General features: G+C 38.9%; 3 protein-coding genes and 1 long non-coding RNA gene across 5 annotated transcripts; 2 read left to right on the top strand and 2 right to left on the bottom strand.

Annotated features, from left to right (window-relative positions):
- Positions 1 to 1,590: 1,590 nt before the first annotated feature.
- Positions 1,591 to 4,378, bottom strand: LOC106910575 (M1-specific T cell receptor beta chain-like). 2 transcript variants are annotated; one of them, XM_088015946.1, is made up of 5 exons: positions 4,314 to 4,378; positions 3,522 to 4,226; positions 3,318 to 3,437; positions 2,633 to 2,670; positions 1,591 to 2,522 (listed from the first exon to the last, which is right to left on the bottom strand). In XM_088015946.1, exons 1-5 carry the CDS (start codon positions 4,366 to 4,368, stop codon positions 2,412 to 2,414), a joined length of 1,029 nt encoding a protein of 342 aa, XP_087872072.1. In that variant the 5' UTR covers positions 4,369 to 4,378; the 3' UTR covers positions 1,591 to 2,411. The 2 variants fall into 2 exon arrangements, with proteins under 2 accessions (XP_087872072.1, XP_087872073.1); XM_088015947.1 differs by having other exon boundaries at positions 3,324 to 3,437.
- Positions 4,379 to 4,569: 191 nt separating this feature from the next.
- Positions 4,570 to 6,997, bottom strand: LOC106912232 (uncharacterized). The gene is made up of 5 exons (XM_014979053.2): positions 6,884 to 6,997; positions 6,060 to 6,758; positions 5,862 to 5,978; positions 5,598 to 5,632; positions 4,570 to 5,499 (listed from the first exon to the last, which is right to left on the bottom strand). Exons 1-5 carry the CDS (start codon positions 6,939 to 6,941, stop codon positions 5,374 to 5,376), a joined length of 1,035 nt encoding a protein of 344 aa, XP_014834539.1. The 5' UTR covers positions 6,942 to 6,997; the 3' UTR covers positions 4,570 to 5,373.
- Positions 6,998 to 13,060: 6,063 nt separating this feature from the next.
- Positions 13,061 to 15,382, top strand: LOC106910572 (C-type mannose receptor 2-like). The gene is made up of 3 exons (XM_014977243.2): positions 13,061 to 13,581; positions 13,685 to 14,026; positions 14,191 to 15,382. The coding sequence occupies exons 1-3, from the start codon at positions 13,176 to 13,178 to the stop codon at positions 14,349 to 14,351; spliced, it is 909 nt and encodes a 302-aa protein (XP_014832729.2). The 5' UTR covers positions 13,061 to 13,175; the 3' UTR covers positions 14,352 to 15,382.
- Positions 15,383 to 17,185: 1,803 nt separating this feature from the next.
- On the top strand, positions 17,186 to 20,336 carry LOC106910578 (uncharacterized). Its single transcript, XR_015766182.1, has 6 exons — positions 17,186 to 18,059; positions 18,182 to 18,502; positions 18,586 to 18,621; positions 18,720 to 18,848; positions 19,869 to 19,903; positions 19,995 to 20,336. It is a non-coding gene; the product is annotated as an uncharacterized LOC106910578 (long non-coding RNA).
- Positions 20,337 to 22,153: the final 1,817 nt, after the last annotated feature.

Here is a 22,153-nt window from a genome sequence, read left to right as displayed (position 1 = left end):
CCTCCCTGAGCATTTGAAGAAATGCAGCGCTCCCGGTCAAAAACAACCATTCAGAACCGGGAGGAGGGTCTTAGTGCTGTCAGTCAATATTGTGTATGCACTTCTCAACGTGCTCATACCAGAGAAACAACTTATTGTTACAAGACAACTTTATCCGCCGTCATCGGTGGCTATGCTAACCAGCCGTAACATTTACAACAAGCTCCAGTGACAGGAAGAAGCCATAGCAGAGAGCATGTAAGGGAGGAAGTGAGCAGTGTATACACGAGATGATTGACAGCGCTAAGTTGTTTCCTGGGAGCACTGCAAGAAGGCAGAGGGCCTGTTTTGGCTTGATTTCCATCAATAGTAAAAATAACACATCCTTCTGTTTTTGCTGTTTTTCACACTTTTTGACTCAGATCATTCAACAAAATTTAAGTATTTGACAAACATCACTTGAGTAAATTAAAAAAATGCAGCCTTAAATGATTTCACTTATTAAGGGAAGAAGCTATCCAAACCGATCTAACCCCAGGTGAAAAAGTAATTGGTCCCAAATCTAATTTACCCAACGTTGACGGTCAAAGTGGAACAAAGTGTAAAATCTCTTGTTCGCTCTTCACTGCAGAATTACTTCAACCACATTTAATTATGTATTTAAGGTCTCTTCACACTCTGAATCAGATTGAATCTGGATTTTGAATAAGTTACACCAAAACCTGTGGTTTACAGCTGCAGGACTTAAAAATCACCTGTAAAGAAAGCGCCCCGAAGGAAAGGCTTCCCAAAAGGAAATGGAGAAACTTAACAACAGCAGGTTATGAAATATCCCCCAAACTGAAACCTTAAGTTTCCATCACTCATGGTTCACCCCCACATAGAGAGGAACACACTGCCAACGGAGAACAACAACTTGGACAGAGCTGGACCAGACTTTGACTGGCTAGCGTGAGACTTGACAATGGAGAAGGGGCTTTAGAAAGCACATAACGCAAACTGAGTTTTCAATTTATACGTGTTGTAAAAATTCACAACAAGGTTACCTCAGATTTGATCCTGAAATATGAACTAGGCCAGAACTGTTGGACAAGGACTGGACAAAAAGGTTTGGACTGTGTGAAGAAGCCAGAGACCTGAGTGTTAGGATTGAGGAGTTTCTGGATATTTAGGCAGCAAATCTGGAAACATGTAAGAAAGCAGTAGCCTTCCTTTAGCTAGCCTTTTATAGCCTCTAAAACATTTTATCTAGAGGTTATTTCATCATTAATTGATACTGATATTGTGCTAAAGAAAATTTATCGCAAAATGTATTATATACAAAATACAAGCTCAATAAAGTAACTGAGTTATTTAAAATGTCCTTTTTCAGTAGCAGCAACAGTTTGTTGTCTTGGTGAAGATTGTTGGGAATAATTAGACCTCGACACATTTCTTATATTTCACCAGATCAACAAACTTTACATGCTGACAATCCTTAAGCATAGCAAGTATTTATTTTTAGTTTATGTGGTTCATCCTGTTTTATTTTTAGTCTTGATGTCTGTTCTTTTTAAAACCAGTGATACTGATTCAGGTTACAAAAAAAAATAATAATCCACTCGGTAGAAATGCATGTGATCTGCTTTAATGTGCTTCATCATAACAGATAACTGACCAGAGTCACAGACATTCAGTTGGTGGCAGAAATTTTTGAAATAGGCACAACACATTTGATACTGTTAAACTTTAATGTAGAAGAAAAGCAGATAAAAGCTCATGGCATCTTAAAAATGATAACAAAGCTACAGAAATTATTCATAAACATAAAAGTCAACTATTGCTATTTTGCAATGTTTATGTAACCAACAGACACATTCAAGCTTAATGTTGATAAAAAAAAATAACAAAAGCAAAAACTGATAGACTCAAAATTCATAGAATTATAAGCACATTTACTGAAATGATAAAAAAATGTTTTTATAACAATTTTCATTCAACCAAGACTGTTATCATGTTGAGTTCAGAAAACCAGTGAAGCTCACTGGTGACTGGATGTATCTGAGCATAACATCATGTTATAATGTTGTTACTTCTCAGTGCAAAGCTGTTAAAGGGTTAATAGGGGAGCAACGTTGTGAAGGCAGAGTTTTGGAAAGAACAGGAGTTTTTAAAGAGACAGAGGCCCATTTTCAATGCTATAAAATGGCACTTTGTGCCTGGAAAACACTGGAGAACTCAAAGGAAAAAGCAACACATGGGGAAAAACACCAACAATACGAATCTAAGAAAACAAAATCCAAGAAGGAACAGGATACAAGAATAAACACAAAGAAATTAACTCATCTGATAAGTCCTTTCGGATCTAACTGAACAACAGTGAATTAATAAAAACAAGTTCTATTAAACATGCGTGTTGAAATGTATATATATATATTTTTTCCATTCTACTACTAAACCCTGAAGTACACACATTCACTCCAGATGGGATCCTTTCTCCTTCGTGGTCTATTGTGCAACGCAAAAAAAGCAGCGTAATATGCTTTTTGTGCATTGAAAGCATCCTAGAAGCAAAAGGTTTGTTAGAATTTTACACACCGAAAAAAATACAGTAACTATTATGTTATGTATACGTCATTACATAGAAAAGGACTGATGAAAAAAAATCGCTCACCTTCACATCTGGCTTATGGGATGGCCCTTTTACAGACTCTGCAAGTAAAAGCAGAAGTTTAGATATTTTTGTATTTTTTGTTTATTTATTTTTTACATTTTATACAGAAGAGGATTAGTGCCACTGAAAAAACAAATCTGACTTTAGTCTTCTGAGAAAAAAGTCAGAATTTAGAGCCAGAATTTTAGAAAAGAAAGTCAGAATTCTTTGTTTTTCTTTTTTTGTGGCCCTAATCCTAAACAAATATGATTAAATATGTTTTATTAACAAAGATAAGGTGACACAGTACAAAAAGCAGTTTGTAAATTACCTCTAGAAGCCATGACAGACAGCCAGGTCAACAATCAAGAGTTTCTTATAACTGGCAATAAGTCATTTACTTATTTCACTGTGAGGGGATTTCTACCCACTCCTTTCTTAAGAAATATGTGAATTTGCATATTTTGGAGGGTTTTCAAGCAAGAGCATCAAATTAAATTGAGAGATATCATAATTTGGAGAAATCACTCTGGATTTGCTCTTGCTATCTTTGTTCAATGTTGAAACAAGTTTCATAATCTCAAGTAAATAAACGTGGGGGAAGAAAGCAAAACCAGAGGAAATATATCATGAGTCAAATGTTGCTTTTTGCTGCATTGCAAGTATGTGAAATTAAAGTTGTAAAAGTGTTTAAAAAAGGTGTTACTTGAACGTTTGAAGCTCTTTTTCTTATGCATCACACACAGTAAGACAGCCAGTAAGGCACTCAGGAGGGAGGTGAAAGAAAAGGCTCCGGCCCATAAATAAGTCTCTAAGTTGTTGGTATCTGCAGAAACACAGAACAAAAACTTTCTGTTTAAGTTAAATTAGGTAATTTGTGGTGTTTTTGTTTTGTTTTGCAGCTGCTCACCTTTTAAGTCCAGCTTTGTTCCTTTTCCGAACAGAATGTGTCCACACGAGGCAACCGCACAGTAGTAGGTGCCAGCATGAGAGGCGTCCAGTTTGCTAATTGGCAGCTTGTACACACAGCTGTGTGTCCCTGCGCTGGTTTTGTTGTTGCACAGCTTGTTCTCAACCCCTTGGCTGTGAATGAGTCCTGGTTCAGACACTTCAGAGTTTTTAAACCAGTAAACGCTGTGCTCTCCGCCGCAGGTCCCAGTTTGTACCGTACAGTTCAGGGTCACAGAGCCTCCGGGCTGGATGGTCTCCAATGCTGACTGATAAACTGAAGTTTTCAGCTTGGAACCTGTTTGTTCTACATACACCATTGTGCCTTCAGCAAAATCCAGCCTGTATAGGTAGCTGCTTGCACAGAAGTAAAGTGCAGAGTCTGAAATCCTCACATCTCTTATCTTCAAGTGATTTTTGCCTTTAGTGGTCTCCAGCTCAAAGCGTGGACTGTCTCTGAATTCATCATGGAAAGTGGCGTTCTTGTCGTACTTGTAATAGGTGGAGACCAGCCTTGGCTTCTGCCCCAGATTTTGCCTGTACCAGTAGAACCGTGCGTCCACGACGTTTTCGTAGAAGCATTGCAGAGTCAAGTTGTCTCCCACTTTAGCAAACACGAAATGTTTGTCTTGGCGAACAGATAAGCTGTTCTGTGTCTTTGTCCCAGCTGTGGTAAAAAATAAAACCCCGACATGATAAACATATGACAACTTGGTACAACGCACCGAAATGTGGAACTTGTACATAGACTCACCCATTGTCCCCAAGAACAAGAACATCAGATAGACAACACAGCATTTGCTTGTCATGGTGTTTAGTTTGCCGTTCTGATTGAGAAGAACCTCGACCCATTTTTCAGTTTTCATAGATAAGGATGTAAAGTATTTGATTGGCCAAACAGAGGTGACGCAACATCTGGCATTTCAGAAACTTGGTCACATGTCCACGGCCCTGTGAAACCACTAGTTAGATTGTGCATATAGGCTACAGTGAACAGCAAACAATTCATGTAGGTTTTCATATTATTTATTCCATTTACAACAAACTTTCATAGATTTTATTGGGATTTAGTATTGCAAACACAAGGTGCATCACACTTCTGAAATGGAGAGAAAATAACATGATTTTTCCAGACTTCAACAAATACAAATTTGAAAAGATTACTGTGTCTTTATAACTACCTCCCACTCCTCTAAATGAAAACATTGCCATATCAAATATGTAGCCTGCTTTACCCTAATATCTGCCATAATACATTGTCAAACCCTTCAAACACCTTTTGGACGATTTCTGATAATATGTAAAGATATATGGGTAAAGGTAAAGTTTAAAACAACCCAAATCAAAATTTTTACAGGAAATGTTATTACATTGGGCAAGCAGAGGTAATGCAATGCCTCATATTTAAAATATTTAAAAATAAACCTACTCTCCTCTCTGGGCTTCCTGGGTCTAAAGCAACACGTCCATCGCATGGTGCATGTGCAAGAAACATCCAAAGGACATAACAGCATGACGACATCATCCAGCTGATTTAAAAAACAAAAAAAACAAAACGCACACACACACGCATGCATACACACCTAAACACACACATAAGGACAATTTAGAGTAACCAATTGTTTTTGAAAACTAAATATCAATCACAAAATGTTCCAACACAAATAAAAGTTCATTTACAGAAACATTTTTACATCAAGAGAGGTTTAACAATTTGGCTGCTAATAAAAAACAATATGTCCACCTGTAGATTTGCTTTAAGATAAGTTCTTGAAACTACATCACAGAGTTTCAAAATGAAATTTATGCACTCCTCACTTCCTCTGGCTAACACTGGAGTAAACACACTCAGTCTTGCTGCTCTCTCTCTGTCTTCTTGATCTGTTGGACTGATCAACATTTATAGACGCATAGAGGACTGTCATGTCTTGGTCATTAACCTGGAAAAACACGTGAAAGCAGATCAGAATATTGATCTTGTGGGAAAGTTTGTACAAAATATTAATAATAATCGCAAAAATGAAGAGGTAACTCCTACCCGCGGTGCAGTCGTAGCAGCAGAGCATCGCAAATCTGTTTCAAAAGAGCAAATTAGTCTCTTAAAGTAGCAACAGGTTCATTTCCATAAATCAAAATATCAAACAGTTATTTCAAAATATGAACATGTAATAAAAGGTTTCTATTATGTGTAAGCTATGAAAATCAAAAACATTTGTTGCATAAATTTCTTGCATTCTGAGTTTCACTGAGTTGGATTATGGATCTAAATTACGTTTGCATGGAGATGGAAATGCACACTCACTTTCACCTGATGTTTTTCTTAGTCTGCACAATAAGAAAACCAGCGAAGCAGCAAGAAGGGTTGTCAGAAATCCAGTTAAAGTTCCAACCACAGCATTCTTCAGGAGGTTTTTCTCACCTGCAGAGAAATCAATCGACAAAGAATCATTGATTCCACTTCATGTTTCTGTCTTCACAGGATATGATGCCTTTTACTCACGTGAAAATTCCTGCATTGTTGCGTTTTCAAACAGGATGTGTCCACAGGAGGCAACAGCACAGTGGTAGGATCCAGCATCAGACACGGAAGGGTCGTCCATCGACAGGCGGTGGACGCAGGTGTGTGTTGGTGTGTTGGAGTTTCTCTCACTCTGATCATTCTTGCTTCCCTGAGTGTAAAGGAATCCTGGCTGGAATCCGTCAGAGTTTTTAAACCAATAAACTCTGTGTTCTCCACCACCGCTTCCAGTTTTTACTGTGCAGTTCAGAGTTGCAGAGCCTTCTGGCTGCAGGCTCTCAGACACCAACTGATGGATCAGAACTTTTACATCGGAGTCGAAGCTTTTTACGCTGACGACAGTGCCTTGTGCGAAAGCCACAACTTGCGCATTGCTCGTTCCACAGAAATATGTGGCAGAGTCTGAAATTCGTAGATTTGAGATGATCAGATGATTTGTCCGGTCTCCCTTAACCAAATCCAAACGAGAATTGTTCTTGAATTCACCATGAAAAATGGTTTCTTTCCCGTAGACATAGAAGCTGGCAATCGGCGTTGGTTTCTGTCCCAGGGTTTGTCTGTACCAGTAGATCCGTTCTGAGTCATGGAAACAATGCAAAGTCACTTTTCCCCCAATGGGAGCTGATACGAAGCTGCCACTTTGATGAACAGGCGGGGTTAAGTTCAGATGAATTTTCTGACCTGACGTTAAATTAGAGTCAAATCATACGATCAATAAAGTTTCTTACGATTCAGTAAAACCATGACAGAAGGTAATGTGGGATATTTAGATGATATTCATAGAAATATTTAGACAAAAAACTCACCAATGGTGCGCATGAGCAAAATCGTTGCCCAGACGACAAACTGACTTGATGTCAGCATGTTTCAAATATGACGATGAACGGAAAGAATTTCAGTGCATTTTCCTCTCTTAGAAGAAGTCTGCACTTGATTGGCCCCTGACAAGTGACACATGTCCTGTTTAGGAAACAACCATTTTCTCATATCAACATGTCATGTTATATTTTAGTCATAAAAATGTTTGATGGTTTAAACAGAAATTTTAAAAAAAAACCTGAGATCAAATTAATTTTGTATTTCTTTACCATACATTTAGTTAGGTAAATGTAAACAAACCACTGAAAAAGATGATCTAACTAAAAATAGATTTAGTAGGCTGATTGATACATCAGATCAATCTATTAAATGATTGCACAGCAAATGTCTTACTTGTTCAGATTTGATTCTTTGCAGATGATGTGATTCACTTTCCGTTCTTCTCCCGCCAGGAAGGCCGTCCAGAGTAAAAACGTTTGCAGAGTCTGTGTGTGCACAGCTGTGGTGACTGTGAGGTTGCCTTATTGTGGCAACCCCATGGAGGGAAGTGCCAAAACGACATCAACCTGTGGTTCTGCTCAGGCTGTAACCTTCCACATGAACAGGATGTGTTTGTAAGTTACCTGGACATGAGAGTCAGCATCTCCAAGTACATCGTCTGGTGTTTCAACCCAAACTGAAGAGCTTGACATGTCCAAATGTCTAGGTGTCACTTTGCAGATGTAATTTCCATAAAAACCTGGTTTCTGTATGACAGTAAGTCACTCATCACATGTAGCGTCAAAAGTCAACAAGAAAGAGGAACTCGATAAAGGTGACCTGGATGAGCTGAAGTACATGCAGAAGGAAGTCAATGTGCAGCTACAGATGGCACAATGTGATTCTTCTGCCTTGTTAGTTTCCTTTTTATCTCAACACTAATAAGAAAGACAATTTTCTTAGTGTAATATAGTCGAAATAAAGATCACAGAACAAATCATTATATTAACACTTAAAAGTGAGGATTGCATAAATATATGCTTCTCAAAAAATAAAGGGAACATTTCACGTTAATTTTGTGTGTGGCTCCAAATCCAGGCCTCCATTGGTTAATAAATTTGATTTCCATTGATGATTTTTGTATGATTTTGTTGTCAGCACATTCAACTTTGCACAGAACAAAGTATTCAATGAGAATATTTCATTCATTCAGATCTAGGATGTGTTATTTGAGTGTTCCCTTTATTTTTTTGAGCAGTGTAGTTTTCTAACATTGTTTCAATACGAGAGACAGTCAACTTTAAAACTGCTGTCTCTGAGTTATTAACTAGAAGGGCTGCATGGGAATTTGTACACATATATACATACATATGCTCTCTAAACACATACCTGTCCCACTCCCTTGCAGGCTTCATATAATTATGAAATCTGCTCTGTTTCCATATGAGTAGTTTTATTTCTATGCATCTTTACATGATCATTTTTTTTAAACATATCTCTCATGTGGCATGTTTTAAAGAGCTCCAAGTCAGGGATATTTTGGAAAAGAACCCAATAGGGAACATATAACCTGCACAGTGCAGTATATAAGGTATGCAAAATCTTAGGTCTTATCACTTTTACTGTCTGTTATGTCTTGCTCAAAACTCAAAACCATGTAATTGTGTGCCTCGTTGGTGCTTCTCTTAGCAATATATTCCTTCATCATCTAGTCCTTGATGATGAAGGCCATCCTCATGGATGCAGAGGTTCCATACTCTTAAATCTCCCGTCTCTATTTGAAACTTTTCCATATCTTTCCTTAAACAAGACACCAGAAGTGATTTTAAGTCATCAGTTTGGATTAGGATTCAAGTAGAGTATAAATTATCTACCGTATAGTTGTGTTTTCCATCTGTTTAACTGATTCTTTATCTTAATACTTTACTTTTTCACTCTATTTGAAATACTTGGCTATTTGCACTACACGCCTGAGAAAGATTCACTTCTCACATTGACAGAGTAAATAAATAAACTGTTGTGGTTTTCACACAAATTACTCGCTAACAGTAAGTGAGGATGGCAACAGCAAAGCTCTTCTAAGAAATCAAAATAGGTCAGGAGCACGAGGGGCTACCGCTTTGCGGTAGCACTTGATTTTTGCTCCACTGTGACTCGGGCTTCAAAGCAGAAAATTCAGGTCAGTTTTGAGGAGATAAGTTTCCTGTGGGCTTCTGCAACGAAAAGCAAGACCTCATTTGGGGCCCATGTTGGAGGCATTTTGCTGCTTGTAGTATAAATATCTTTTCATTTCTCAAACTGAGTAACTTCATGTAAAGATGGTGAAGACACGTTTAGAATTGAAAGAAAATTCCAAGATAAAGTAAAGTCAGGGCTACAACCCCTTTCATTTGGAGTGATGTGAAAAGCTATTCTTGAACTTTACCCGTTTGCCGTCTTACGACATCCTTTATGTATTCAATTTGAATAATCATGTAAAAAAAAAAAAAAAAAAAACAAGCACAGTCCACCCATGTATTACCTATAGTCTAATTTCAGATGGTATATAAGGGCCTCAGAGGTTTGTTAAAGCACATTAGTGAACATTAGCTGAAACTGGGTGTTGCGCTTTTGGCATGTTTGTCCTTCCGTCTGCGTTCATCCTGGTGGACAAAATTCTGATGCTCTTTACTTTCCACTCTCTTAAAATTCTTCATGTTTTTAAAAAGCAGACTTAATCCTTTTCTTCGCTCTGCAGGTGCTTGTTCAGCACGAGCCAGGCCAAACCGCAGAGACGCACTCTTTCAAATCAAAGACCAATTGCCGTCTGTTGATGTAGACGTTCACATGCAACCTGATTTCAAGGTCGTTAGCAATAACCAACGCGGCGAGACGCTGCGCTGTAATCACTCATGTTGCTTTTAATTCAAATTCGTCGTCTTGTGCGTCTGTGGGTGAAGATAAAAAGGGGGCAAAGCTTTGAAACTCTAGCCGCAAGCCGCCCTCTACCAATATTGTCGAACAAGACCAAGAGCGGACCTAACAATCTGAGACGGGAAAAAAAACAGGTTGAGACCCGTCCTCCAGCCCTCCATCCCTGTTAAAAAGAGACAGGGTGGACGTCTTACTGTAAAGCCATATGAACTAAGACACACCATCAAAGCTACGGCCACAAAGACATGTCAGGACGGAGCAGCGGGTTGGACTAAACCAGTGGAGCTGAGGTTGACGTAAACAGCCTGGACCAGAGCAACAAGCAGTTTCTGTGTTCTATGTTAGTCGCTGGTTGTAGACCTTAAAAACTTTACTGTCCTCAGGAGGCAAAGGGCTGAAGTTCAGGAAAACATGTAACCTTTAAAGCCTGTAAAATGACAGATGTTACAAGGACTTGAACAAAGAGCAGAACATCCGTCGGTTGATGTTCCCGTCTCGAGCAGCACACAGCAACCGTTGATTGAAGTGGCCATTTTTATGTTTTGTCTCTCTGCTTCTTGTAAGCTTGTTACTGCCAACCTTTTTATCTTGGGTCACAACCACATTCAAGTGTTGTGAAATCAAGTAAATAAACCGCCATCGTCATTGTGCTTAACATATGACAAAGTAGATGATTGCCCTCTGCTGGTAAGCACCTGATACTGCTCACTTAGCTGAACTGAAATAATTGAATCTCTGTCTGTCAGAGTACTAAAGATATTTGAGCCTAACTGTATAAGTTTATCACAAAGGCTTGTAGACTTGGTGCCTTGGTGAGATGATAGTTTTGGGATAAAACATGCTGACAGTCAGACGACGCTCTGGGGTTACTGACGGTGTCTGATTATGACGCAGGAGAGACCAAAACACAACAACCACAATCAGTGCCAAATCAAAGATACTAAACAGGTCCTACACTCATCGATTCAAAGTGAAAAACTGAAAAAATGCTATTCTTATCTAACACAGGGACTAAAAAAAACACATTATATGGCAGGTAACAACCGACTTAGTGTCTTTGACAAAAAAGAGCCTACTTGTGTAAATATAACTTTTAGGCAACTCAAACCACAAACACTTGCAGGTTTGGGACGTGAGTTAGTCCTTTGCTGAGCAATCAGATGTTTACAAGTTAGAGAGGACAAATAGCTCAAGTTGAAGTTAGGAAACTTTTATTAAAACAATCAAATGCTGAAAATAATTAAAATATGGTTCAACAAATTAAGCAGTGTGTGCCACTATACAATATTTTAAGTGACCCATCATTGTCCTGTTTTTTTCACATAATTAAGAAACTGTTTTGCAATCTTGATGGAAAGATGCTGTAAGCTGCCAAAGGTCCAGTTATTCAGATCTTACATGTTACAAGAATGAATCATTTCCACTGTTTCCATCTCAGGCATCAATAAAAACTTTCTCCTGTTCTAGTTTTCAGTCGTCTTAGTAAATTCTCAGAAATGTATGCTGTCACACTTATTAAAAATTGAGTCCCAATTGTTTATTTCAAAATGTAGTTTGGAAATGCTGCTACCAAAAAATGAAAAATAAACATGTAACTTAACTTAGCATTCAGTAATCATACTGAGTTCAGGCAAACCTCTTATCAGACTCAAAGTGACTCTTTGACAAAGAAACTTTATCCTCAGAGGATTGTTGGGTAATAAACCAGTTAAAAAAAACCCAGCTAACATTCATAGTAAAAAAAACATCTTAAATCGCAATGAGAAGACTTTGAAGAACATTAAATATATTTCTGAAAAGCCAAACTCTACTGATGTAAACTATAATGTGAGTTTCTAAGGATGTGCAGAACTTTGAACTGCCTTGCTGCTGAAATGTGTGATACAAATAAACTTGATTAGTCGACTTGGTACAAAGAAAAGACAATCGGCTCAACATGTTTGCATGGCACCATGGGTACCCAAACGTGTGATGTGTATGTTTGTTTTTCAGATGTAAAATTGTTGTTTGAGAAGCCTGGGAGTCGGATTACATTTGCAAATTACCGTTCTGTATTTGCAAGAAGTGTTGCGCAACAGGACCACTTTGCATGAAAAAAATGTCGAAAAATTAAAAAAATACTTTTTTTCTTCGTTTTTGTTCTGTAGTTTGTGACGTTAACCGTTAACAACATTCAAACAAGGATTGCAGAATCTCATTCCGGCCCCTCGTCACCAAGTTGAGCTGTTTTATATTGAACCAATCATGTTTCCAGTCCTGTTTAGAAGAACATGTCGCTCTCACCAGACTGCGCTTTTAAACACAGAGTTTGTCTTTTTATGTAAGACAAAGCATTGGTGCAACAGAACTGTCATTTTATAGGTTCTGATGTGTTTAACAAACTAAATGTTTTTAATAGTTAATGTCTATTCCATCAGCAGCTCCTGCCACTTCTGCAGTTCCTTGAGTGTCTGGCTTTGGTCCACTCTGGAGAATTGTGCTTTTGTTACCTGTGAAGTCCTTCTATTACAAATATATCAAGTTAATCAAATACCACATGGCTTTCAGGTTTATTGGTCAATTAAATTTTTGCTGGAAGGATCTATGAGATTCAATTTAAAAATATTACAATTGCATACGAACATGGATGGAATGAAGTAAAATGTCTAGGTCTGACTCTGGACTGTAAATGGTTTGATGATTTTGAAAATGATTTAATTAACTGGTAGCAGCTTCTTAAAAACTTAAGTTCAGAGTTTAAGGAACTCTTGAGAAGTAATTTTAAGGACTTAAAAGTTGTGATTCTGTAATTTTAATAGATAAGCATTGAAAAGTTATCGATGTTTGCACAAAAGAAATGGATCAAGTCAAGTACATTTCAGCGATAATCGTCATCAAACATACATCAACCACGGTTCCGGTTATTGTTAATCAGATGCAGTTCTAAACAGGTGGAAGTCAGCAGAACCAGAACCAGGAGACCTGAGGGGTCAGGAAGGCTAATCTGGCACAACACAATTTGCTTGTTTCAACACAAAGTGGTGCTTGCAGGACATTCGTACAACACGTGCAGCTACCCTCACGCAGCGGTGTTTCCTCAGGCGAGACATTTGCCTGGGAAACACAGCAGAGCTGAGCGTAGACAGACTTCTGTTGTGTGTTCAGCAGAAACATTTGCCTGCACTTACGTATGGCCGTCGTGCCAAACGATTTGCATCAAAAGGCTTAAGACACGTTTTTGTTTTTAAGACTCAAAAACCTATTCGGTCCTCACACAATGTGCCTTCGTAACAGTAGATATCTCCTACAGAGGAGAATCACGATGGAAGGGATTTTATTAGGAGTATTTTTTCTCACAAGTGAGTGATTTGTATTTGATTAAACAAATGTTTAAGGGTAGATTACAAAATGATTGTGTATTTTTATCTTTCAGACTCTCTCATCCTCTCCTCTGGTCTCAGCCATCATTACCGCTTTTTCAGTCAGTCTTTGACTTGGACTGAGGCGCAGGCCTACTGCAGACAGGCGCACGCAGACCTGGCAACCGTAGAGAACTCCGAAGACCTGAACCTGCTCATGAACACACTCCAGTCCGCCTGCTACAACTCTGACATCTGGATTGGTTTGTACAGCGAGATCGACTGGAAGTGGTCCGACGCCTATACTGGGACCGGGGCTGACTACAGGCACTGGAGGAGCGACTTGAATGAACCGGAGTTTGAGAGCGCCAGGCAATTCTGCGTGAAATCCGGGAGCGGAGGAAACTGGTGGGATGACGATTGTGCGTTAAACCTTCCGTTTATTTGCTACAGCGGTAAGGAGATTCATCACGGCTTTTAAAATAATCATAATAGTAATAATAATAAAAATACATTTTTGAAAATTCTGTTCACCGTTTTTCACTTTCTTTTCTGTAGGAACACCGGAGTCGGCCACGCTTTCTCTTCAGAATGAGCAAAGGAACTGGTCCAGCGCTCAGAGCTTCTGCAGAGAGAACTATGTGGACCTGGCAACCGTGAAAACAGATGCAGAAAACCAGATACTGGACAACATAATAGCTTCTTCAGCCTGGATTGGTCTGTACAGGGATCCAAACCTTTTTTGGTCTGACGGGAGCGACTTTCTCTTCAGCAACTGGGACTCTGTCATTAATCCAATTGGCTCCATGTCAGTCATATGCGGCGTTACGTCTTCTGGGCGACTGGGGAAATGGAAATTTTTGTCCTGTGAAACTAAATTACCTTTTGTCTGCCACAGCGGTGAGTATTTTACTGCAAGTCTGCAACCTGCACTACAGAAAAAAACAAACAAAAAAAACAACAGAATCTAACTTGTGTGAACATCTGTATTTTTACATGGTTGTTTATTTAATCTTATTGTTGAAAACAATGATATTAAATATCTCCTCTTCTTTATTAACCAGTATTTAGAAAGGCAGTGAAGCTGAGACTGAATGTGGAGAACGCCGTGGATCCGAACGACCCGGTTCTGAAAGCAAACATCCTGACAAAGGCAAGTCTGACAGGAAGTCTTCATATGCATTACACACACGTTAGTGTATGCATTTTGGATTTTATGTTATAGTCCATCTCCACAAGGGACAATATCTGTATGTCTGTCTCTCTATATATCTATGTATCTATGTAATCCTGATAAGGTACATATGACAAAGGTAAAGGGTGAATGCATATGAAAAGTTTGCACAGCTACCCTTCAGTGCATAGTTCAAATGAGAATATTTTTTGATAAAACAAAAACAGACTGTTTTTCCTGAAATGGTTTCTGTGTGTGCGTGTGTGTGTGTGTATGTGTGTGTGTGCCCCAGCTCCAGGACAGACTGCAGCAGAGTGGAGTGAGTGGAGCCGCCCTGAAGTGGAGCGAGTGACCTGATGGAGTCTTCCAGAGAGAAAAATGAGATCGAAAATATAATCCATATATTCATGGCTCATTTTTACCATGTACCTAAATACCCCATAAATAAAACCGCTGCATGCTGCCTCTGCCAGCACTTCGTCCTCCACACAATGAAATGTGCAGAGCTTTGTCATGTGGCGTTTCAAGCCTCCACATCACTCAGGAAGCCTGAGGGTAGAGTTCACAAAACTTGTAATCGAGTTAGAGTAGCACTACTTTGGCATAGCTGGAGTGATAGTTTATAACAAAATGACTCAAGTAAAATGTAGGGTTAAGAGTAAAACTATTCTTATAAGTCATTTTTTTCCCAAGAAGTTACTCAAGTAAATGTAACAAGTTGCTACCCACCTCTGGTCCTCCCATGTTTTCACACACAACTTCCATGTGCTGTGAAAAAAACAAAACAAAACATAGTTTATCAGACAAAACCATATTCTGTTTTTCATTGTTTCCAAGTCCAGCATTGATGTTCATGTGCCCATTGGGGTCAGCATGTTTCCCCTGACTGATCTGGAGGTTTGAAACACCAGATGACAAAAAAATAAACTACAATGTTCTGGTCAAAAACCAGCAGCTCCTTCAGTAATTTGACCTAAAGCAGGTCATCAGTGGTCATCCCATGGTTAACCAGTATAGACCTGGAAATGTACACTATCAATCCCATGTTTAAATAATAATAATAAAAAACACAATATGTGGAATCATTTGCTGTCTTGTAATTTCTGCCGTCGACCTTTCTCAGACAGAACCAGTTAGCCATGGCAGTAGTAGTATTACACATGTCACCGCATTTACCCATATCTAAAGATTACACTCCCAATTGAATCTTATTTTTATAAGTTCAACTAAACATTTGTTATTACAAGCATGTGAACCCGGAACCATTATAAACTCAGCTGCTGTCTGACTAAATCAAAGACGAGAAGGAGTTGGACGGATTAGTCAGACGGACTTCAGTGGATAAAAAAGATGAACGAATCATACACAATATGACACATGACAGAGTGTCGGAGCTCCGAAAACATAACTAGCTCTTTCATATTTTTTTCTTCTTCTAACTTCTTCTTTCTTCTATATGCCATTGGAAAAGGCATGGAATTTCCACCAGTGCACAGGAAAGATAGAGCTATGCAACATCATGCCATGAAAACTTTATTGTGCAGGAAATTTGATGTTTGTGCATTATGCTATCATGTTATGACAGTATACATATTTATATCAAAGGAACATCCTTTTTTTAATGCAAATTCCAAAAAGATGTTCCCAATGCTCTAAACAATTCTCTTATTTAACTGAGATTTCTTCTGCACTGAAGTCACAGCTAACCCAGATTTTGTTTGATTTTACCAATGCCAGCAGCTCCCTCTAGAGGGAGCCAGCTTGTATTACAGCCTTCTCCCTTCTCTCATTCTCACCCCTGTGGTTTCAGAAGCACATTATCCCCTCAGCACATCCCTCCTCTCTCCCATCTTATTCATGCTCTTTTCTTTATTTGACCACATTGACTAAATGAGTCGATTAATTTTCCAGCCATCCATCCATCCATTTTCTTCCGGTTATCCGGGGTCGGGTCGCTGGGGCAGCAGCTTCAGAAGGGAGGCCCAGACTTCCCTCTCCCCAGCCACTTCTTCCAGCTCCTCCGGGGGAACCCCAAGGTGTTCCCAGGCCAGCCGAGAGACATAGTCCCTCCAGCGTGTCCTGGGTCTTCCCCGAGGCCTCCTCCCGGTGGGATGTGCCCGGAACACCTCACCAGACTCCGCCTGTCGATCTCCCGCTCCCTTCTTCCCTCATTCGTGAACAAGTTCCCCAGATTCTTAAACTCCTCCACTTGAGGCAGGATGACTCCCCTGACCCAGAGAAGGCACTCTACCCTTTTCCGGCTCAAGACCATGGCCTCGGATTTGGAGGCAATAAGCCTCATCCCGGCCGCTTCACACTCAGCTTCGAACCGCTCCAGCGAGAGCTGCAGATTACGATCTGATGAAGCCAACAGGACCACATCATCCGCAAAAAGCAGAGATGTGATCCTAAGGCCACCAAAACGGATCCCCTCAACACCTCGGCTGCGCCTAGAAATTCTGTCCATGAAAGTAACAAACAGAATCGGTAACAAAGGGCAGCCTTGGCGGAGTCCAACCCTCACCGGAAATGAGCCCGACTTACTGCCGGCAACAATTGCCTGAGTTTTCTGAAATGTGGATGAGCTCGGTTTACTGCTCCTCCTTAGTTTAGTAAATCAATCCCATAAACCAAAGCCAAATACCTTTGAAGACGCTGGCTGAGGCTGGTAAGAGTGTGTCATTGTCCACAGTGAAACATGTCCTGTACCGACAGGGGCTGAAATGCTGCTCAGCAAGGAGGAAGACATTACTTTAAAAAAGGAACTTGAAAATGCTTGGAAGCAGTTACAGCATGTCCTGTGGTCTGACAAAAACTCAAACGGTATAGCCATGACGACCATCGTTACGTTTGGATGAAACATGCGAACTACAGGAACATCATTTTAACTGTTGAGTACGGAGGTGGCAGCGTCATGTTGTTGGGTTATTTTGCTGCAGTAGCCAACAACAGTACCAACCAGAGGAAAGAATGTAATGTAAATATTGGCAAATGTAAGCAAATAGAAATAATTTTGGTAATTCTAACTGACCTACCCAAGAGATTTTAACTTCATGTAACTTCAGACAGTGAGGAAAAAGGTGTGACTTTTTCTTCAATGTATGTAAACATCTGGTTTCTGCTCTCTATACTGAGGCTGAGGTGGAAATGAAACAATCTGAGAAGATAATCAGAGAGAAGTGGGAACAGCTGAGGAAGAGCGCAGGCAAGAGAGAATGAGGTGACGGAGAACAGCTGGGACGAGAAGCAGGTCGACAAGAAGGAAGGAAGGAAGAAAACCTGAAACTATCAAACAATAAACAGAAAGAAACATAAACAAACAAGAACCAAGACCAAATTCACAAATGATAATCATTGCATAAAGGTACTAATATAAAGGAATAAACTAAAAAAAAGAAAAGAAAATGGCAAACAAACAACAACAACAACAACTAAAAAAACCCATATGTAAGCAGAAACCTAAACAACGAAAACAAAATGCTGGAGAAAGTACTTCCTGCAGTACTTACCCCTGCCCCTCTCATGATGCCCCTCCCCCTGACATGATGCCCCTCCCCTGTCATCAACCCAGATGAAGGTAACCACAATTAGACTTTTGTGGTTATTTTTCAGAAAGCTTCACAGTGGGCCGTCCAGTCAGCATCATAATCTTTTTATATTATGATTTTACTTCTGCTAACAGCTTCCTGACGTCTCGTCACTTCAGTCAACTCAACATGAAGAACTTTGTCTTTATAGGAGCTGTTCTCTTCAGCTGCTGTAAGTTTTATTATTTGATCTCTTCAAATGCATTAATAACTTTAACATTTAGCATAATTTGTAAGTATTGCTCAGGAAATGGTGTTTTTTTGGTCATAAATCTCTGGTTTCTAATGTTTCAGGCTGGATCTCTGTTGTTTCTCAGACAGTGTCTGTTCTGCCAGGTGAAAACGTCAATCTGCTCTGTAACAAACATTCTGGTCCTCCGTTGTTCTGGTTCAGATTAGTAAACAGAACCAGGATCAGTTGTATCTCTGTCAGTTTGTCAGGATCAACCAGATACTGTGATGAATTTAAAAGTGGATCATTTAACATTTGGTCCAACTCGTCCACATCAGTTCTCAGAATAAATCAGCTGAACGTTTCTGACTCTGGACTGTATTTCTGTGGATTTGCTACCAAACAACATCGACTTTTCACTGCGACTCAGTTACATGTGAACGGTGAGAAAGTTTTTTTAAAGAGACAAGGTTTTATTTTTTTGTTGTTCCTTTATAATCTTGCATGTTCCTTTCATCTTTAAAAGGCACTGAGGAATTTGAAGGAGAAACTGAGAGTCAAGGTAAGAATCATTTGGCTTTATTAGTCATGGTTATTCTTTAATAAGACACATTTTGCTTAGAATACTTTAAATCAACATTTTCTTATTTTTTTTTTCAGAAAAAACACCTGAATTCAAAACTCTCCTAATCATTTTTCTACTCTGTGCTGCGAATGGTCTCTTGATTGTCATCATCATCATCCTCATCATCGTCTGTTTGGTTTGTAAAGCTACGAAATCTAAGAAAGGTAACGCTGAAAAAATGTCAGGCTTTATTATTCATCGATTTTTTTGTGTGTGTTTATGTCAGTAGTCTTACTAACCCACTGCATACCTAAATATACAATAATGTATCATTAGAAAAACATTTACAACATGTAAATGGTCTCAGTTATGTCAAGTCATTTCCTGCAAATGATTTGACATAATTTACCTACCAAAATATTTTCTCTACAGTGAAAATATTCTAAAAATAATAACAATAGAAATAAAAAGAATAACAAACCTGGCATTGAATTGAAAAAGTGTGTGAGCGAACAGACCACAGATCGTTCCTGTCAGAAGGATAAGACACATTGAAGTGTAACAACTGAGCTGTGAACGGGTTTGGTTTTAATGTAACCAAACTGTTGCTCCAATGCAATAGCAGGTTGCATCACAACGTAAGCATCTCACATCACTCAACATCAATAATTATTGGCTAGTTTTACTGTTTTAAATGTCCAAAATACTGCCAAACTAGTGACTTGACTTATTTATTTATTTATTTATTTTTTTTACTATTTAAACCGTTATAGGGCATAGTGGTGAAACTTGGAACTGTATCCATATGCTCAGGCATGGGTGTGTGCGTGTGCATGTGTGTGGGTGTGTGTGTGCATGTGTGTGGGTGTGTGTGTGTGTGTGCAGGTGTGTGGGTGTGTGTGTGTGTGTACATGTGTGTGTTATGTGAACCGTGTGTGTTCTGTGTGTATTCTGTTTACAGGCTTGGTAAACTTGTTAAAATAGCTAACTTGTGACTTTAATTGTGAATGAGATAAAAAGCCTATAATTTTTCTAAAATAAAGTGCTTTTTACTTCACTTAATATTTAGAGTCTTATAGGAAATTGAGAAATTTTTCGCATCTTTGATCAAAAATCCTGCAGACTTGATTGTTTTCTAATGTCTCTTTTCTCATTGGATCTTGAAAATTCCAAACATTAAATTGTGTCTGACTGCAGAAAGACTTTCATCTCATTCCTCTGTTGTTTCTGTTTCTGTTTCTCAGCTGATGATTCCAGCAGAAATCCAGATCAGGATGAGGTAAATACAGCATCTAGTTCACCTTTAACCATTTTACACCATCACTTTTTTGTGACTTTTTTTATTTTTTTGATTCTGATTCCATCTACAGGATGCTGCATGTATTTACGAAAACTGTACAACAAGCGTTGTAAGAGTTAATACTATCTATGATTCCCATTGCCTGCCCTGAGGAAGAAGCTGGAGCAAAAACGGCTCATTAATCTGCTGTCTTGATCAAAATCCTATGAAACACATGTCCATAGATATAACTACAATGATTTGTGTAAATAAGCAACGGAAGAACCTGTCAGATACTTTATGATTCATGATTTCTGTAGATTGCAAATGACTGAAATAAATGAAAACAATGGAGAATCACACAGGGTTAACATCACTCTCTCTTCTTTTGAATGTTTTTTAAAAGTCATAATAAATTAAACTGTCTAAACCATGTGTTGCTTTTTGGTATTATTAGTTTTTTTTAACACAAACTCCACTCCAACATATGGTTAACACATTTAAATTAACTATATACTTAAAGACACGAGGGATTTACCTAGTCTGCATTGATCACTAAGTCTGAAGGTGAACGTCTGATCAACAGTTCATAGTTTCAAACTCAAGCTGACTTATCTTTGGGTGCAGGACGGCAGCGCCACATTAACTACGTGGCATAAAAATGAAAACTAACGAAAGGTTTTGAAGCGGCCTAGTCTAAATCTGGGCCAAAATCTAAATAAGCTGCTGTGGCATTCACATGAAGGAGCTGCTCATGCTTTTAGAAACGTCCATTTGGCCTAATATAACAATTCAGCAAGAGTTGGCTAAACTTTCTCCAAAGATGTAAAAAAAAAAAAAAAAAAACTGATTCTAAATCATCACAAACATCTTACGGCAGCTGTTACCTGCAAGGGTGTCATTTAATTTGTTTATGCAGTGATTGCTGTTCGTTGGATTTTTCACATTTGCCCTTGTGGTATGTGTCAAAAACAGAGGCTGAGCAAATTCATATCAGTTCATTGTTGGTTTTGCTTATGAGAAAATGAACGGTTTCAGATGCCAGGAGGATGACTGAAGAGCTACAGCTAAAAATGTCACCAGAGAGAAAAATGACATCGAGCTCCAAACGTAGAAATAAACCCGTACATTTGTACTTTGAAGAAGCTGCTCTCACTCATTAATGTGCAAGTCAAAAAGAGGAAGGACAGCCTGAGGAAGTTAAATTTAACTCTGTGAGAGATGAGACAGTTGTTGGTGCTGTTCTGCTCAGCGTCTCAGACATGACACCTTTTCGACAGCAGCAGTGTCACCAGCAGGGCTCGTCCAGGAAAAGCAGAAGTAGGCAGGCCTGACCGAGCTTTGTTTGTTTGTGGAGAGCAACGAGTTTGGTTTCACTTGTCATTTTCCACCATGGCGACGCTTCTTACAGTTCGTCTTTGGTTCTGCATTGAAACTGGACTGCTTTTAATGCAAAGCGTGAGTCTGGTATAAAAAAATATAAAGATGTTGGTGTTGTGTTTTAAAGTCAAAAAAGGAAAGACTCAGACTAATTAGCTGGGTTCTGCTTCTGTTCCTGACAAATGGCTGACATGTTCATGCTCACAGCCAAGGGCAGTTAAAAATGATGTAACCAATGCATGAACAGGAACAACGTGCATATTCACCACATGAAGGCCCTGATTTTCTTTCTTTCTCAGTAATACAACAAAAACTGTACACCGAGTTTATTGGCTTTTTATATGAATGTACTTCAAAATCTCACAACGTGGAAAATCCAAAAGCTGTCAATGGTGTTTAAAAGAAAATGAAGTTAAAAATAGTAATAGTAATGATAATAATTTACACCATAACACAGCACAAAGCACACTGACACTTGAGAGAGCAGGAAGATGAAATCAAACCCACACCTTCCTGATTTGAAGATTCACTGTGTTAAATGACTCCTGCTTCATAGATATGCTTCATTCTTTAAAGTCTAACTAATCTAAAATGTTATGTTGGTAAACTGTCTAAATTTAGGGTTCCTGGTTGTGCTGTGGTGGTGCAGAGGTTAAGCACAACCCACATATGGAGGCCTTAGTCCTCGACACGACTGTCGCAGGTTTGAGTCCTAGCCTGACGACCTTTCCCGCATGTCTTCCTCTTCTCTCATTATCCACTTTCCTGTCAATTCACTATCAAATAAAGGCCACTAGAGCCAATAAAACCTTTAAAAAAAATAAATTTAGTGTTCCATCTTCATGTTGACATTTTTGCGGAAATTCGTTT

Source organism: Poecilia mexicana, unplaced genomic scaffold (assembly GCF_051168715.1).
Source record: "Poecilia mexicana isolate PSO_F unplaced genomic scaffold, ASM5116871v1 scaffold_18, whole genome shotgun sequence".
NCBI classification, from domain to species: domain Eukaryota; kingdom Metazoa; phylum Chordata; class Actinopteri; order Cyprinodontiformes; family Poeciliidae; genus Poecilia; species Poecilia mexicana.
Note: the sequence above shows the minus strand (reverse complement) of the source record. Positions and strands in the feature narration are given on the sequence as shown.

Excerpts from the sequence above, each read along its gene's own strand:
- LOC106910575 (XM_088015946.1), bottom strand. The coding sequence starts at position 4,368 with ATGACAAGCAAATGCTGTGTTGTCTATCTGATGTTCTTGTTCTTGGGG. Across the intron at positions 4,227-4,313 it reads CTTGTTCTTGGGGACAATGG|CTGGGACAAAGACACAGAAC; the intron begins GTGAGTCTATGT and ends TTTTTACCACAG. Across the intron at positions 2,523-2,632 it reads CCCATAAGCCAGATGTGAAG|GATGCTTTCAATGCACAAAA; the intron begins GTGAGCGATTTT and ends TTTTGCTTCTAG.
- LOC106912232 (XM_014979053.2), bottom strand. The coding sequence starts at position 6,941 with ATGCTGACATCAAGTCAGTTTGTCGTCTGGGCAACGATTTTGCTCATG. Across the intron at positions 5,979-6,059 it reads AACAATGCAGGAATTTTCAC|GTGAGAAAAACCTCCTGAAG; the intron begins GTGAGTAAAAGG and ends ATTTCTCTGCAG. Across the intron at positions 5,633-5,861 it reads AAGAAAAACATCAGGTGAAA|ATTTGCGATGCTCTGCTGCT; the intron begins GTGAGTGTGCAT and ends CTTTTGAAACAG.
- LOC106910572 (XM_014977243.2), top strand. The coding sequence starts at position 13,176 with ATGATTGTGTATTTTTATCTTTCAGACTCTCTCATCCTCTCCTCTGGT. Across the intron at positions 13,582-13,684 it reads TCCGTTTATTTGCTACAGCG|GAACACCGGAGTCGGCCACG; the intron begins GTAAGGAGATTC and ends TCTTTTCTGTAG. Across the intron at positions 14,027-14,190 it reads ACCTTTTGTCTGCCACAGCG|TATTTAGAAAGGCAGTGAAG; the intron begins GTGAGTATTTTA and ends TTTATTAACCAG.